The sequence below is a fragment of the Triturus cristatus genome, chromosome 2_1 (genome assembly GCF_964204655.1).
Source record: "Triturus cristatus chromosome 2_1, aTriCri1.1, whole genome shotgun sequence".
NCBI classification, from domain to species: Eukaryota; Metazoa; Chordata; class Amphibia; order Caudata; family Salamandridae; genus Triturus; species Triturus cristatus.
The window spans coordinates 761,797,019-761,814,683 of record NC_140581.1 but is presented as its reverse complement, the minus strand read 5'-3'; the positions used below and the strand labels follow the sequence as shown (position 1 = coordinate 761,814,683).

The window sequence follows — 17,665 nt, the reverse complement described above, 5'->3', positions numbered from 1 at the left end:
CTAGAAATTAACTGGCGTGTGTGACAAATTTGAGGCCCTTTTTGCGAACAGCTGGCTTTTGCTGAGACAAAAACAGGGCCAGAACCAAAACAATTTATATCCCCATGCATTTATGGAAATGTTCACTTTTCTGTGGGAAGCAAACTTCTAACCCGGAGCCAGTGTGTGGATTCCGAGTACTGAGTGGGAACAGCTGCAGTATATGTCAGCCAAAACATGAACTTTTGGTCAAACGGAAAACAATGGCGGGATCTGCACGAGGAAGAAAAAGCCAATGAGATAATTCAGGCAGTAGGCACCAGAGTACTGAGTGAGCCAGTGGGTTTGCTCAGTCACTAAGCATCAGTGAAGTGAGTGCATCAGGAAGCAATTGAAAACTAGACTCATTCCTAGAGATTAATTCTCAGCTCTGTTCTTCAATCTCAGTTACACACAGTGTCTTTTGGTAATCCCAGCGCCAGGATACCCGTTGGGTGGCAGCCGCACTATAGAAGTGCTCCTTATATTACATTACATCAGTGAAACAGGTTGCAACTTAACACAGTCTACAAAGTTTCGTCAACATCTCTTTAAATTCCTATGTCTACCATACTGCACCACTCATAAAGCTACACATTTTAATGTTATTTCACCCACAGCTGGTGGGCCTACATCACAAAGATTTTTCTGTTATATAGTAATAATTTTTACTCAAGTCTTAGGTGTGAATTACACCTGCATTTTTACTATTACATATATAACTAGCTTACTCATGAGATAAAGCTGTGTGAATGAGTCTATGAGTAAGTATGTCTTACTCCTGTAAATTCATAAATGAGTCACTTCTAAGCCTGGAGTAAGTCACAATTACTCACAAAAAGCTTTGTGGATCAGAGGTTGAGGTGAATATCTCCTAAGATGTGCTCAGTTAACTGATTTGTGAGCGGTAATACAAGATTTTCATTTAGGATTGTGTGCTAATGCATTTTATCGAACATATTTGAGAATTAAAATGGTAAATGTGTAATGAAAAGTAAATAAGTATATAAATGTCTTATTGCGTGCTATTTAAACTGGACTACATACTAAATAAACGCAATATGTGAAGGGTTTTTGGCTGTATTGTACGCGCCACTGTAAAAGCAGTGGCATCACATATGCCCTTGCAGCCCCAGTGGTGCAGGGGGCCCTCGAACTCCGGGGGCCCCCTCCAGCACTGACAAGCCCCTGTCCAGAGAGCTTTAGGCTGGGGTCAGAGCATGGGGGGCCAGTGCATGTACTTTGCAAGGGGGCACCCTAAAGTTTGGGTATGCCACTGTGTAAAAGTGTTTCCATTCATCACTTTTTCTATACTTCATTGTGACGCCATAAGTGGGGCAGGTATGCCCAGACAGGGGTCAAGCTATACCTGAGAGATGTGCAATTATAAGGGTGAAATCAGCATTGGGTTGCTTGTGTTTCCGTTCAAGGAGGTCACGGCCTGGCAGTTCTGGCTGAACTGTTCCCATTGGAGCAGGGTCAAGACTGTTTTGCATATGCCTGGGTCCAAACTGAGGTGGCATGGTTGGCAAAATAACAATGGTCTGGGATGCAGTTCCAAGTAATTACCATTGGCCAAGTTTAATTCAAGCATTCCATCCATCACTTTTTGTATACTTCATTGTAAGTATTGTCATACAATAAGCACTTCCCTGATTCTGATCTATTTCTAGCTCAGTAAGTCACAGTGTTTCAGAAGAATAATTCTGGCACCGTATTTGGATCGATTTACAGAACTCATTCTCCACGTACATATAATCAGTACTGTAATAACCGTCACTATATTTATATATAAAAACTATGAACCCTTTTCTGTGAGCATGGCTCATTGTTTTTTATGGAATGTTATATTTTAGGTCTGGTCTAGGTTTTTCTCAAGTCTCATGTAATAAAACAAAATCATAAATAACGCAAACATCCATGTATAGAGGGGCATTTGGTCAGCCTTCTTCGTCCACTGACCTGTTTTACTCTCATTCACGTTTTGCCACAGCTTATAACACGGGGCAGGGGCTAGCTCACTTCAGTCATTGGCTCTGCTGCACTGTGAATGGTGGCCTTTACCCTGCTCACATGCACATTTGCCTTAAAAAAAAGTGCATTTCAGTGAAAGGGCTGGTGAGCCAATACCTTTCCAATTATTTTTTCTTTCCATTCTTTATCCTTTTATTTTTTTAGTCATTCATGTAGATTTAGACAGTGTCCTCCGGTTTCAGTAATTCAAAGGCAATAGAATGTTATTGCTATTAAGAACCATATTTTCGTCTGATGAGAACTAAAAACGGTGTTTATACATGTTCTAAGCTCTCCTGCCTGTTAACAAACACAAATACTTTTCTATTTTAAAATAGATGTGATTTTGTTTTTATTACAATCTTATTGCAAGCACATGGCCATGTTGTCTTTATTTCCTTCTTTTTTTATGCTTGTGGCACATACTGGCATTACAAAAAATATCAATTGCACCAGCTTGTAAAAGACAGACCTGTTGTATTTGACAATGCCTGCTATTCCATGCATCTGTGGACAATGTGGCATAAAGCAGTCACTCAATGGATGTATGATTCAGCCTAACATTACACAAAGTAGATGGGATTTGAGCCTTTGAAATTGGAAATCCAAAGAACAGGAAATTGAGGTCTGGAAAACATGTGGCATTGGTCAAATCCTGTCCGGAAGGAACTGCTGAAAGGACTGGTAAGCACAACACTGTTTGGCACAGAATATTGATAACTCTGGGCTTATACGCAACATTGTAGCCTGGAACTCAAAGCCTGCTTAATGCTAGAACCCATTTTTCCACTTTGAGATATCGGTTTGTCATTTGAACCCGTGACTTTAGAAAGACACTGCTCCCCGCGACAAGGCGATAAGTGTAAAAACACACTAGTCGGCCAAGAACACCCGAATTGGCTCTCGCCCAGTTAAGATGGCGTCGGCAATGCTTGTTATGCTGCGCACTCATCCGCTCCAGCAGGTAGCGGGTTACAGTCTGGTCGAATACAATTCGAAGTCTGCAATAATGTCTCCCTTCATAATGGAGGTTGGGGGAGGCGTCTCATTAGTACTGAGCTGATTACTGCTAAGCTTTTCACAAAACAGCAAAAATGCAGCGTGCACAAAGGATTTTAAAGAGCGTTACGTAGGCATTACGAAACGCAGAGTTGCGACGGAGCCCAAAGGACATTGCGGGTCTGGTGTTTTGTCTCGGGTACTTCTCAGATGGAGGAAGGCGGAGGAGGTTCGGAATCCAAAATAAAAGAAAATCATCCTGGCCCAGGCTCATGTACATAATCAGGCACACACCATAATGTGAACTTCCAATTAGGACCGCAGGCATTTTTCCCAGTGAACATTGACAAAAGTGACCCAGCATTTCAGGGAGAGTTGTGGCTGTGGACAGGGAGTGGAAGGGGAGGCCGGACGACAACCAACTGATGCAAGACTGCCCTCTCATTCAGTGTCCTTATGTATCACTGCTGGGGTCTCACCACACGCCCCTGCTCTACATTATGCTCTGGTGTCTTGATGGCAGATGTAGTGTTCTACAAGAGAAGGTAATATTCGGTTCTGAGAATCGTCAAGGGAATCTACTGACACACATGATTCTAACGGGCTTATTACCAGTACCTGGCCATGAATACTACCACGAGGCGAATAAAATCTATACAGCGCTGCAGCCTAGAATTATTCATGCATCATACTCCCAGCGCAAAAAAACAACCCCTCTAGGTTCGACCAGTGGCTACCAGCGTAACTAACTGCATAGAGTGTGCGACCCCAATTGACATACGAGGGCACTCGATCCCTATTCATAAATGGGTTGGGTCCAGCCACCCCTCTCCCCTCACCCCCACCAAGGTCAAATCCTTTGCACTAGAGGCTTTTAAACCAGCCTTAGAAAAATCCACTTGCACCCTGCCTGGGGACTAATTCAAGATTTTAATCAGGAAAGCATGACATTCATTTGGACATTTCTATTAATCAAATTACGCAGACCTGTCCAGTCCCCACTCGGAGTGGGATGAAAGTGTAGACAAAAAGTGGACTCCAGCTTGTCCACACAAGGCCCCACAATTTGGAAGTAAAAGCAGCACCTCGCTGCTCAACCAACCCCCACCTCTAACTGAAGTTTCCCAAAAATCCACATTTTAAAGCTGTGAGTGAACAAACCATAGCAATGCAGGCAGAGACACCACACGAGTGGGTTTGTTGCTCGTCTAATGTCTCTTTATTTGTTTTTTAGATTGCCATGTCTTCTTCCACTTCGAGATAACATTCTGTATGAGAACCTATGTTCTCCACATTATTTCTATCTGTGTGCAGACAGTTTTGGTATCCCTGGTGGCAACATTTTGAAGAGCCTGATCTGAGGTGTAGTCCATTTTCTGTTTCCATGAATCTTAGGTACCTACAGATATGCAATTATTTTCAATGAGAAGTAACAATATGCACGTTGTTCAAACCCTATAAAGTGTGCATCCCAAGAAGCTCTGTGAAATCAGGTCAGTAAATTATACAAGCTCCGCCCCCAAATGTGTTTCCTCTATTGGGATGACAAAGAAAGGATGGTGGATTCAATTATCATCGGACGGCAACACATGCATCATGAAAAGCCACTTAACTGACTAAATGAAATTGTCAATGAAGGAAACTTCGTTGATTGGCTCTAATCCTATTTTATCAAGAGAGCGACCATCATATTCACGTGTGTTCACCTCTGCACCACTCAGGGTCAAGGCCTTTTACACCATGTTAATGCTACATGGCTGATACCCAGATTATCTTTAAATTGGAAAAACCGAATGGTATTGAAGTTTCAAACTAGGTAATTGCTTCAGAGCCCTTGCATCAAAAACTGAGATTCTAACATGCTGTGATTGGGAAAATTATGATCCCATGACATTCTGGACCTATGACAGATGAACAACACCAACAACTTCAAAAGAGTAAAGAAACCTAAGAATTATCATGGATGTAACCATCACTATCAATCCTCAAGTTAGCCATGTAACAAAATCTATATTTCATGCCATACAGATACTGCGGCATATTTTCCTGAATCTGGGATTCCCACCGAAGATTTGGGCAACTACCTCCCTCATCATTTACAGACTGAATCATGCCACTGGTTTCTACCCTGAAACACCAACTTCACTCATAAGATTTCGCCAATGGGCCCAAAATACAGCTGCACAACAACAGCTGCATGTAAAGCTCAGCTATCACATCGCCCCTGTGTTGGAGGCCCCTCACTGACTCCTGTTAATAGAACTACTTTCAAAATACTCTGCACCCAACATAAGGCAATCCAGGGAAATTGACAAGTTTCCATACAGAAGACGCCTAAGCGGTACTCTCAGAAAATGACACTACGTTCCACACAAGCACCCCTGTTGATCATTCAATTCTACAAGAAAAAGTATCAAGTGTTGGCCTATTCTTTGCTGCCCATACTTCTAAATGATGGCACTCGCTTCCAGCAAGAATAAGAGTCACTGATAACCACCTAGAATTCAAAAGGATGGTAAAAACCTGCCTTCTCCCCACCAAAATTCACCGAAGACCACAGTTCACTTCTATTCTTCTACCCTTCTGAAAATCAGGAACCACAGACTCCTAATTAGTGCAAGGACAATGCCCAGCACACCCAACTTAGTCCAAATGACAAGTGTCTAGCATCAAGCAGATGGCATGGAAAGACTACAAGAACCCCAGTCACAGTGGCAAAGCCGACACAGCAGAAAACAAGGAAACAAGTCTATGCATTCACTATTCAGCACAAGTTTATCATCAAAGGCCACCCACTCAGGCTTCCAGTGTACACCTGCTTACAATTCTTAGAGCCATCTGAGAAATTGTAAAATAGATTCTGCAAAATGTCACACTCACAAATAACTCTTTAAAGGACAAGCCCTCGTGATTCAAGAGAGTAGAACTGCTTGATTCCGAAGAGGAATTCTAACAGCCCTCCGATAAATTGTAAAACCGACTGGATACTTTCCACCCACCATGAAGCTGTAGGGGTCTGCGTGACAACAAGTCAGTTACGATGGAGCTCTTGTCCCCGTACATCACGTTTGCTGTGCAGTGAAACACAACCCTACACCACTACAGCTCTAAACTACATAGTCAAGAGACTGAATAACACCGGGTATTACTTTACGTAACAATTCTCTGGTGTAATAAACTGTACACGAAGGTCGTAACACTGTATTATTACCCATATGCTTGATAAAAACAACTTAACAGCCCTTATCCATATGCATAACAATTCTTACTAGTAAAGTGAACATGCAGCAACTCGAACCAATTTCTGCATAAAAAGGCCTATTTTGGGGGCGCATTGCACCAAAGGGCAACGGCGCAACTAACTACAACCTGTATCCTTGCCTAATCACGACCTTTCGTCCCCTGCAAAGTACATTCTGCATTTCAGACCAAGTGCTGACATGTACATTTGCTAAGCGTACAAGAGGCATTGCTGTGGTACCTTTAGCGTGGTTTCCGTGCTCACAAATTCACATCCACGCGCACCGGAGGCACAGCAAGTGTGCCTTGGGCACTAATGCGAGTGAGGAAAATTGGCCACCAATCCCCTGGTTTGGTAGCAAAAAAACAGCTATAATTCTGGTTTAGTTGACCCACGGTCCCTGGTGCCACTGCACCTGCTGCACTGTTGATAGCTCCGCCCTGCCATGCAGTATGCGTTCCTGCTGACACACAAGGCCTGGCGTGCTCTTTGCCTGCGTGCAGTGCAGGCCTCGTTTTCACACTATCTCCCATGACTCGAGGAGGGAAGCGCGGCTTTGCCAGCAGAGAATTCCTGGGAGATTTTTGTGTCTGTTTTACTGCCCATAAGGCGCTTTCTAAAGGAATGTTTTTGCCAGAATCCCGGACAAAGGGCCCTGTGATGGGCTCCAGAAGTTGCTAGGCGATGGCTGAATGGGCCTGATACAAGTGGAGCTCGGCAGCTCTGGGGAAGGACTCCTGCGCCGGGGCCTCGCCTCGGAATCAGCATTCAGGGAGACGAGGCAGCGATGAATGGGCCAAACATCTCTCCCGAGAGGATCACTCTTTCCACGCTTTGATCTGCGCTCGTCCTTTTCGCTGGGACGTATTTCTAGGGCAGGATCAATGCGGCGCAGGCCAGGCCCGAGGGTTTCCGCTGAAGCCGGCGGTTCTGTTCCTGCGTGTTGGTGCGCACACTGACATCTCACCCGTACCAGCTGCTCCGTTTATTGACACATATGCAGATTTGAACTTGGTGCAAAAACATGAGGACAGAAGTAGGGAACATCGGGGGTACGCGTGTTACTCGTAATTCCCGTAATTACGCTACCGCGCCATGTCGGGTAATTACACGCTGTTGACGGCAAATATTTTGCGAGGGGACTGAGGAACAAACGAAAACAACCAACGAGCAGCTGCTGTTAATAGCGCTTGCGTTTTCTGCGTTATATTGTCACAAAGACCAGTCTGTTCACAAGGGTACATTTCGCGCTAAGATGTAGCAATAAAGGCTAGTTTTTGTTAATTGAATGCGTAAATTAGTGTAATTTTAAAAAAAAATTGCACAGTTATGCAAATGCAAATAAAAAGGCTGAACAGTGAAGCTACTATCATTATGAAATTATGGAAAAGCAAGAGCTGGTTAGAGCAAAGAAAGAGTCTGAGAAGCGGTGTGCTTTCCAAAGACATCCTTGTCCTCTTAGCCCTCCCTGAAAGAACCCTAGTGAAGCTCAGAGAGAGAGAAAGACCAAGACAGAAAGAGAGAGAAAGAGTGAATTACCCAAAGAGAGAGAGAGAGAAGGGAGAGCAAAAGAGAGAGGGTGGGGGGCAGGGAAGATGGAAGTGTAAAAAGGGAGATAGTGTTGCGGGAGAGAGGAGGAGGCAGGAAAGACAGAAAAGAGGGACCAGGAGACATGAAAAGAGAAGACCAGGTAGATGGAATCAGGAAGAAGACTCGTGAATGGAATGGCTGTCCCCAAGACACCGTCTTTTCATCAGACCAGGCAACAATGCTTTATGAAGAGCCACATTTAAGTTCCTGGAGAAAGGAAAAAAGATTTAATGGAGATTAGGAGCGAGTAGGACAACATGGGACAGGGAAGGAGCTAGATATATTTGGGGGCAGTGAGTGGAATCAGGACTTGGCAAAGAACTAGACACTGTGATGAGCTGTTCAAGATATGCCACGGCAGGCTAGCGTGAGCCACTCAGAGGTAGCGGGCTGTCCCCCTTATGCACATGGTGGGTCTCTTCCTAGTAAACACATTCCGCTGAGGGAGCGATAACTTGGTTTCTACAAAGTCAGCTACTCTGAGGGTTAGGGAAGTCAAATCTTTAACCAGGGTTTACAGCGGTTCCATGGAAAGGATGAGATTCGCAGCAGGGCAGGGCCTGAAAAAAGCATAATACCAAAGGAATGTATTTACTGTTATGGAGTACGCTTCCTGCTCAGAATACTATTTCTGAAAATCAAATGATATTGGGATTCGGATTACATACCCTGCCTACCCCGCTGTGAAACAGTAGGTCCGAGTATCTCCACAACTCACTCTTTTCCTCGCACTGATTATTCTAGAGTATCCCAGAAAAAAATCGGTTCGGTTTGTGATTTTCCTTTTCTCTACTTCTGCAAGGCCTGTTTTTATGCTACTTCTGAGCATTTACCCACACAGTCTGGTTTCACAAACCCTTCGCCTCACAAAGAATCTACAGAAATTATTATTCACACCAGAACCTGGGCTTCTATTGGAATTCTCTGCGGCATATTATCAAGCCCATTATCGCCGTATTAGCGGCAGTTTTCTGCCGCTAAACCGGCGATAATTTTAACACCGTCCTTGATAATATGCCCCATAGTCTGGTTTCACAATCCCTTCGTCTCACAAAGAATCTACAGAAATTATTATTCACACCAGAACCTGGGCTTCTATTGGGATTCTCTGCGGCATATTATCAAGCCCATTATCGCCGTATTAGCGGCAGTTTTCTGCCGCTAAACCGGCGATAATTTTAACGCCGTCCTTGATAATATGCCCCATAGTCTGGTTTCACAATCCCTTCGTCTCACAAAGAATCTACAGAAATTATTATTCACACCAGAACCTGGGCTTCTATTGGGATTCTCTGCGGCATATTATCAAGCCCATTATCGCCGTATTAGCGGCAGTTTTCTGCCGCTAAACCGGCGATAATTTTAACGCCGTCCTTGATAATATGCCCCACAGTCTGGTTTCACAATCCCTTCGTCTCACAAAGAATCTACAGAAATTATTATTCACACAAGAACCTGGGCTTCTATTGGAATTCTCTGCGGCATATTATCAAGCCCATTATCGCCGTATTAGCGGCCGTTTTCTGCCGCTAAACCGGCGATAATTTTAACGCCGTCCTTGATAATATGCCCCACAGTCTGGTTTCACAATCCCTTCGTCTCACAAAGAATCTACAGAAATTATTATTCACACCAGAACCTTGGCTTCTATTGGAATTCTCTGCGGCATATTATCAAGCCCATTATCGCCTCATTAGTGGCAGTTTTCTGCCGCTAAAGCGGCGATAATTTTAACGCCGTCCTTGATAATATGCCCCACAGTCTGGTTTCACAATCCCTTCGCCTCACAAAGAATCTACTGGAAAACTCCCACAATACCATGCGTAAAAATATATGTAAACATTCCAGAAGAGTTGCAGCTGGCAGCCAAATTATACCTCAAGCACTGCTACCAGTTATTTACAAAAAGCGTATTACTATTTAATATTCGGATTTAACCACTTGTCAAGGGTCGGTTGTGAGTTTGGGGACAGGGCGTGCTGGAGGAGCAATATTCATGCTTGCGCTTTGTGCTTGGTTTCCTTGCTTTATATCTGTTCCAACAGCTTTCAAATGTGAGAAACATTTCAAGCTTGAGGGTAAAACCAAACTTGAGGCATCCTTCCCCCATGACAGCAAAAGTTTTCAACTGTACTAAAATTCCATCCTGCAAATAGTGTAAAGGTGTTATGTGCTGGTAAATGCAGTATGAAAGGAACAATAACTAAACAATTTTTGCTTTAACAGTACCATTTGCCGCCACTTTCCCAAAACTTCTTTAGGGAAAGGATGCTCCAATATTTTGTAAGCATTTTTCAAGTAGGCTTTAATCAAAGCACCTGGTATAGTGTGTTTTAGAATACACCAATTTCCACAGATAATCACAAACACTAGAAACGGAAATTCCACATCCTGACAGTTCTAATGGCCCAATGTATTTTAAAATACAGTATCTGCCCTTCAGCGTGCTAAATTTCATGTAGGGAGAGCCCTGTGTGTTGTTCTGCCTGTTATGCTGAAATCTTTCCTACCGGCCAAGTGTGTTTTAAAATACACAGTTCAACACATATTGTCCAGATAAATGACCCCCTCGTATAACACATTGACCCAGGACAGTGAAAAAAATACTCACACTATTTTTGACTTAAGCCCTGAAGATGCCCCCCACTTTTCGATATCTTAGCACCCCCAAAGTTAGTGTCTAGCTGCGCCTCTGTTACATTCGGTGTCCCTTCTGAGATGGGCATACCTGATCTAGCAAAAGTCACACATTAACATTGTTGAGAGACCCGCACAGATTTAGTCTCAAGTCATGTTTTAGCATTATACTTTTGCAAATGATTCTAAAAATGATCTAACCTTGCACGGTACTCAACACAGACTTTATAGGCTTTAATTCACCTGTAGCAAGCTATGATGTCAACAATAAAATGGCCCGGTCTGTGAGAGTCGTATATAGTAGGGACATTTTTAGCACATTTTGAAGAAGTTTGAATCTGTTCAGGCTGAATGCCATCAACACGGAAGTTGTATTGTACGCAACTGACCCATACATATTCCACTCTCATCGATGAGTGAGTGGGTGAAGAGACGTGCAACACCCATCCTTGCAGAGTGAATGAGCCCTGAGTTTCACCTGGCTGAACAGACTAGGCCTTATTTTCAAAAGCAACACATAATACTGAGGTTCATCTTGTATGTGGGGTCTTATGGTTGAAAAAAAAGAAGAAACTGAGGCACAAGGAGATTAAGTAAAGTTCCTATTATAGGCCACTTTGGTGCATTGAGGAAGTCATAATTAGGGCTCAGGTCTCCTAGTTTCAATGTCCGCTACCAATCCACCACCTCCTGGCCTCCCACAGGGCTTAGTGTACAACACTTCTCTTACCACACTGAAATATGCCTGGCTTTACAAACAGAATTAGCTTTGAGGACAAGATTCCAAATTGAGGAATTGCAAAGTTTCCCATGAGGAAACCACCTCCTCTCTCTCAAAACCTTAGTTCAGTATTCATTTCTCATCTAATAGACCAAGAGGAAAAACAGGAAACAGATGTTTATAGAGGCTACATAGTGGCTAACTTGGTAATATGGTCCAGTATTGCCAGTGACATCATTAACCACTAGGGCAAAGGCAAAGTGTTTAGTAACTAACACCACAACTGTGAAATGGCAATGTAGGATTATATTACTCGGTTAGTTGTTATCTATTATTTATATTACATGTTTATTTACTGCTAGGTGGTTTGAAACGGTCATTTTTACATAGTGCCTCTAATGCTGGACATTAATTGGAATTAACACGTTTAGGTTTAAAGCTTGTGAACCAATTGTTGATAAAACAATGGTCAGTGGATTTAAGTGGTTCTGTGGCTGCAGTATTTAGTATATAATTATAGATTTAGTTAATCTGCTACACATTTTATCACATAATTTGCCAAATTTCACAAAAAATGTTTCTGGAAATAAAGGATGAAAATAATAATGCCAGAGAATGCACATCGTCCCTCACTCACTCACTTCTCCTAAATTGAAAGGACCCTATTTACCCCTAAAATGACACCACCCTCAATTTATCAAAGCCAGTTTATTCTCAGAATGGAAGTAGTAATACACCTCTGTATTCTGTATATGTTAATTTGCAAAATCGGAGTAGATGTTTGACCCTCCACAGTCACACTATAAACTATCAATGTTAAGGATAGAAGGCTTCATAAGCAGTGAAAGACATTTTAATGAAAATTTAGAATGCTACTTCTGACCTCACTCAGAGACACATTAATTAATTGCTTTGGAAAGTGGCACCCTCCAACTACTCTGTTGTCACCTGCCTGGCCTTCATGCCTGACCTTCAGATTGTAATATCACGAGAATATCTACGAGCATTTGGTGATGCCAAATATAGCAACTCCGCCCACACTTTCTGTCGCCCTTCATGATATGTTCAAGAGTGGGCCGGGCCCAGATTGTTACCGCCTCTTTCTTTCCATGTGAGACACGAGGGATTCTACAGCACATTCCAATGCCATCTGGGAGATTACACCCACAGTCTGACAGGCAAAGTCGGGCATCTGAGAATGGGGGCTGACTTTATGGTAAACAAATAACTCCTTTCCGTCTGTGTTGGTCAGTACTGTATTTCTGAGCCTATTTTTAATGCACGTCTATTCATCAAAATGCCAGGCGTGTCGGAAAGGACCTCATGCACCCATGGGCATCATGGGAATGATCCCTTGTGCTAAGCTTAGCCCCTTGGCAGAGTTCTATGTGTAGTTGGTGGGGACGGGAAGAATAAGGTGTACAAATAACAGAAGGTAAACAGAGAACTATGTATTTTCTTCCGTAATTACTTTCATGGCTATTGAGACCTTGTGCAGTAAGTGACCTGACAGGGGTACCATAAGGAAGCTAAGTGCACCCACTGCTAAGCGCAAAATAACATCCGTGTATAGTATCCCATTACCTGCCCATCCTGCGAGACAGCGACAGTAGCCAGTGGTGGGATGACAACCATCAGCGTGGCTGCAGTCACAGCGTTCAGCACAATCCATCCCATAGCTGCCATCCTGTGATAACAAAAAGCACAACACAATACTAATGAAAAAACATAAGTGTAACAATATAACCCACTCATAGTCTAGCGTACTACTTTCCTGGTCGCGAGCAACAGGACCATCAAAAGGAGGACCATTCATTTCCAGGCCCCAAGCTCATGCTAGAAAATATATTTATTAATTTTTATGCAATCCTGTTCTGTTTATTAAAAATGAAGCAGCCAACCACTAGATGGCCCAGATACCGGAGCTGCCGTGTTTTTCCTTCCCTTAGAGGATATCTTGTTTTACTTAGAAGCAGGTGCTTGTGCTACGTGGGGCCTGCATGCAAGTTTTGACCAAGGCACCGCAAACATGTTAACATGCCTGACCAGCGACACTGGACCCTTGTACCCCACTGTAGGTTAGCATCTTTCACCTCCCCACCACGGTAGCTTTTATAGGCAAAAGTTGAATTTCGTGACAAGGTGCAAAAATAACTGAAGATAAATAAACCCCTAACCAGTATATGTAACAGAAGAAAACTGTCATTTCAAGGCAAAGCCTAACTTCAGAGATAATTGTACTTCTTTTTTTGTAATTGACTATCTGTGGCGTGTTTATATTTTCATCAGCTAATGTGAGCCTGGAATAGAAAGTTTGAACAATCTCTGTGTGCGAAGCAGGAACAACTGTCATGAAATTCGGGACCATCCTGCGTTAATTGTGAATGGCAGCAGGTCCCATTGGAGCCACCCCTCACATCGGATGTAATATCTGCTAGTAATAATTCAAGGCCTTGTAAATATGCCAACATCACAATAACCATGGTTGGAGTTCACGTAATACAACAGGGTCATTTAAAAATTCAAAGTAATGTAGACATCAAGGGAGGAATCAATTAGGAGTCCCTGCCTTTTAAAATGTATATTTGCTGAAGGTATTTTTTTAACCGCCTGGGAGGTTCTATAGATAGGTACTTTTACAACAAATACATTATACATATATAATTTAAATTCCCCTTCATACATTCACTGTCACACCACAGATTTAATTTGCAAAATAAGGAAATACTGTGAGGTGCTAAGAACTTTTAAAACAAATGAATATTGGCAAAGGTGAGATAAAAAGGTTGAAGACATCAGGGGTGGTAATAGGTCACAAAGAGCGCATCACTAGTGAAAATGTAGTGTGCACATAAAGCCTATCGGAGTACGCTTATCACTGTACATGACGTGCTTGTCAGCACCTGTAATGATGGATATCTCCTTCGGGCCAGCGGTTCCTGTGCATATTATCCCTCAGAAGAGCTGGACCAGGAAATAATGGCCACTGGAATTCCTACTCTAGTGTTAACAGAGCCTCTGCCCAGTGAGGCTCTTCACTCTTGCCAGACAGGCCCATAATCCAACCTGCTTCCTTAAAGCTGCAGACACTTCAAATCTCTTTACATTTCTATAGGGTAGGTAAGTAAAAGCAGCGGAGGCAGAAGGAGGGGAGTGTTCTGTCACACTTAGGCAGTGCTCCCACTACAGCTTAACACACATGTCCCAATGCTAATTTGTGCAAGTGCCCACATGGAAATGCCCTGTGCCATGGCCCTGTATCTTCTCAAGCTGTCTTCAAAGGCTAGCAGCTCATGACATAGGAAGCTGGGTGAGAGCAGAAGAGGCTGATAAAAGGCAGTTTACATTAAAATGTTATCCCTGAATTAGAAGACACTGTAGTGAAAGAGCCACTTTGGTGGTCTGACACCCTCTGATGGCCTCCGACTACCACCATTTTAACTGATTTTAGTGTGTTATATTATCCTATCCTTAATGTAGGATGGTCCTGCATATGCCTGCTTCTCTTATGTCCTGTAATCTTGCTGTCTTTTAGTGGAAGCTGTCACGGAGTAGAACACTACATTTATATTATGAGAATTATGAGTTCTTACTATTGCCTTTGACATGGTCTAATGTCATTCTGTTTTCTGACTTTACCTTGCTTTTTGGCAGTGCTGACTATTAGCTTTGAAATTGCTTTCATGTCATCTTGCTTTTCAATTCCATCTTGCTTTGGGCCTTTCTGTGTGCATGGCCAAACTAACTCCATTTTCATGACTGTTGCCATTTTCTGTGCCTGCACGAAGCTGCAGAGGTGGGGAGGGCATGTTTTGCTCTTCTCCGGTTTTTCGCATTTTACTGACTAGAGAAAACCGGTTCTTATCAGAGTAATGTACATGGTCCGTCTCGAAGCCATAGCAAAGGCCTGATCAACCGATGCCGTGGCCTTGGAGGAGACTGGTACGGGCTCTCATGAGAACGAGGGGGTGAGGCTCGCTAGAAGCTTTGTTGCATTTGAATTTGTATTAAAAAGGGGAGCCTACACTGGTCTGGCAGCAGTTCACCGTGGAGCAGACGTGTTGCTGTGGACACTGGGAACTTTGTGTCGCAGTCGAGAACTTGGCCTGGCTGAGACCGGACTTCCCCTTAGCGAAGCGAGGCAAGATGATGTATACTCGATTGGTGAGGTGTTCCTACTAACTCTTTTGATCTTATACCTGATTCTTTGCGGACTCTTTTCTGTCTTTGCTATTGCTTTTCCAATATATATATATATATATATATATATATATATATATATATATATATATATATATATATATATATATATATATATATATATATATATATATATATGTATATATATTTCTACGTATATATTTACCTTTTGATTGTGTATTTCAATCGTTTATTTGCTAGTTGGAAGTCTGCCATAGTATAATTATTTGGCCTATTGGAGAAATGTGCTAATAAATTCGTATATGTGTTATATCCCATACATTTGACTTTGTGTTTTTACCTAGCCGTTGGGGGTGTTAAAAGTTCACTCGCCTAGGAGGTGCTGTGTGATAATTTGTCTTGCCTTGGGGGAGTGTGGGTTATACCTCGGCCCAGGGGAGAATTGGGTTGGAGATCTGTCCTTTTTGTGAAAAGCAGATTTATTTTCACTACAGGCCCACAGACAAGCATAGGGTTCACCTTGGAAATCAAAGGGGTTGCAATCACTATCCCATGAGAACCACCAGACAACGCTTTAAGTGTCCAGCGTCCGCAAATCTGAAGGTTAGAACATTTTCCACAAAAAAGACCCACAAACTGCCTTCATTTTTTTTTTTTACAGTTTTCAACTGCCATTTTTATTTTACCTATGTGTTAACTATCTTTATAAGGGGGGCCTCTTTAAATTTAGAACTTCTCCTTAATTATTAATTTAAGGATTTTAAAATGTCTCTAATCCTCCTTTTTGAACAATAAACGTATTAGCGATCTCGGACTGTCTTCAAAAATTCACCTCTCCAGCATTTTAAATAGCTCAGCCACACACCCCTCCAGGGGCGTAGCTTCAGGGGGTGTTGTTTGGGTTGTTACATTCCCCCTAAAAAATGTATTCTGTAGAAAATAGTTGGGTACAAGGGCTATCAGTCGGGTATGATGAAGTGTCTGTCGGAATATCACCTGGGATTTTTCACACGCCCATAGTGACATATATACTCTCTTTCTCTCTGTGTGTTTTGAAGGCCTAATTTTTTTTTGTTAATTGAAAAATGCTGTGTTGTAAGTGCCTCTAACAAACTTCCCTCCTCCCTCTTTCCACTGCCCCATAAGCCCCCCTGCCCCCCCCCCCATGTCCTGCTTCTCATAATATGTGTTTTAACAAGATATCCCAGTGTGCCTGACTGTTGGGAAATCTGAAGCTCCACCCCCCCCCCCCCCAATCTTATTGACCAAACTACTCCCCTGCTCCCCTCTAGTCCTGTTAGCGTCCAATTCTCGTTTTTTACTTCAGTATCTAAAACTTCACAAAAAAATCTAAATGTGATATTCGTAGTGCTCTCTGAAGGAAATTATTACTTGAGAAGCAAATGAGAAACATCCCTTGAGTAAGTGTGGAAAGCTGCTTGGTACATTTCAAAGATATTCGTGTAGCCATGCTAAAGAGTCCGTCATTCCTTTCAGTCACTCTGCTTTGCAAACCTGTGCCAGTACCTGGCAGGGGAGTTCACATTTTCTTCCTCGCCATCCCGGAGCACAGGTGCAGGTTCCGTCCAAGGTGTTACAGGCGCCTCCGTTCAGGCACTGGCAGGTGAGGTTACATCCCAGACCCCAAGTGCCACTGCGACAGTTGATTGAGCAATCTACGCCATGCCAGCCTAACACAAGGATAAGCAGAAAGAGAAAAAAGACTGTCAATAGTGGCCTAAAGGCATCCTGGGACCAGCATGTGTATCCTACCTCATACATTGACAGTCACGTCCTACCTCATACATTGACAGTCACGTCCTACCTCATACATTGACAGTCACGTTCTATTAGATAGGGCATTTCTATCGTATTAGACAGATGGCTGAGTAACTGGAAATGACAATGAGCCACATGTATCAAAAATCCATTTTGCATTCCTTAACTAGCGAATTTTAGGTAATCGCTATTTAAAGAATGGAAAATGGTATGTAAGAAAATACCGATTACCTAATAGCGATTCCTAAGGATTTGCGATCGCAATTTGGTAACTGCTATTAGGTGATAGTACTCCATTCGTTCCTATGGACCCAAAGGCCCATAGGTGCAAATGGTTTTGAATTACCTAATTTGCCATTAACTAATTTGTAATTGCAAATTAGAAGCACGCACATGCCCTGGAGGTATGTGAGTGCTACATGGCATTTTGAGAAATACACTTTTGTAAATGTTTTTTAATTTGCACATGGTTACCATCGACTTGCAGTCTATGGTAATATCATCTC

General features: G+C 42.7%; 1 protein-coding gene across 1 annotated transcript in view; it reads right to left on the bottom strand.

The window, feature by feature from the left end:
* MEGF10 (multiple EGF like domains 10) overlaps positions 1-17,665 on the bottom strand; it is a 279,766-nt gene that overhangs the window by 46,820 nt on the left and 215,281 nt on the right. Inside the window, exons 12-13 of the mRNA XM_085632702.1 lie at positions 16,908-17,071; positions 12,804-12,906 (exon numbers count right to left, since the gene is read on the bottom strand). Of these exons, the coding sequence (XP_085488828.1) occupies positions 12,804-12,906; positions 16,908-17,071 (267 nt within the window). The remainder of the gene's footprint in view (positions 1-12,803; positions 12,907-16,907; positions 17,072-17,665) is intronic.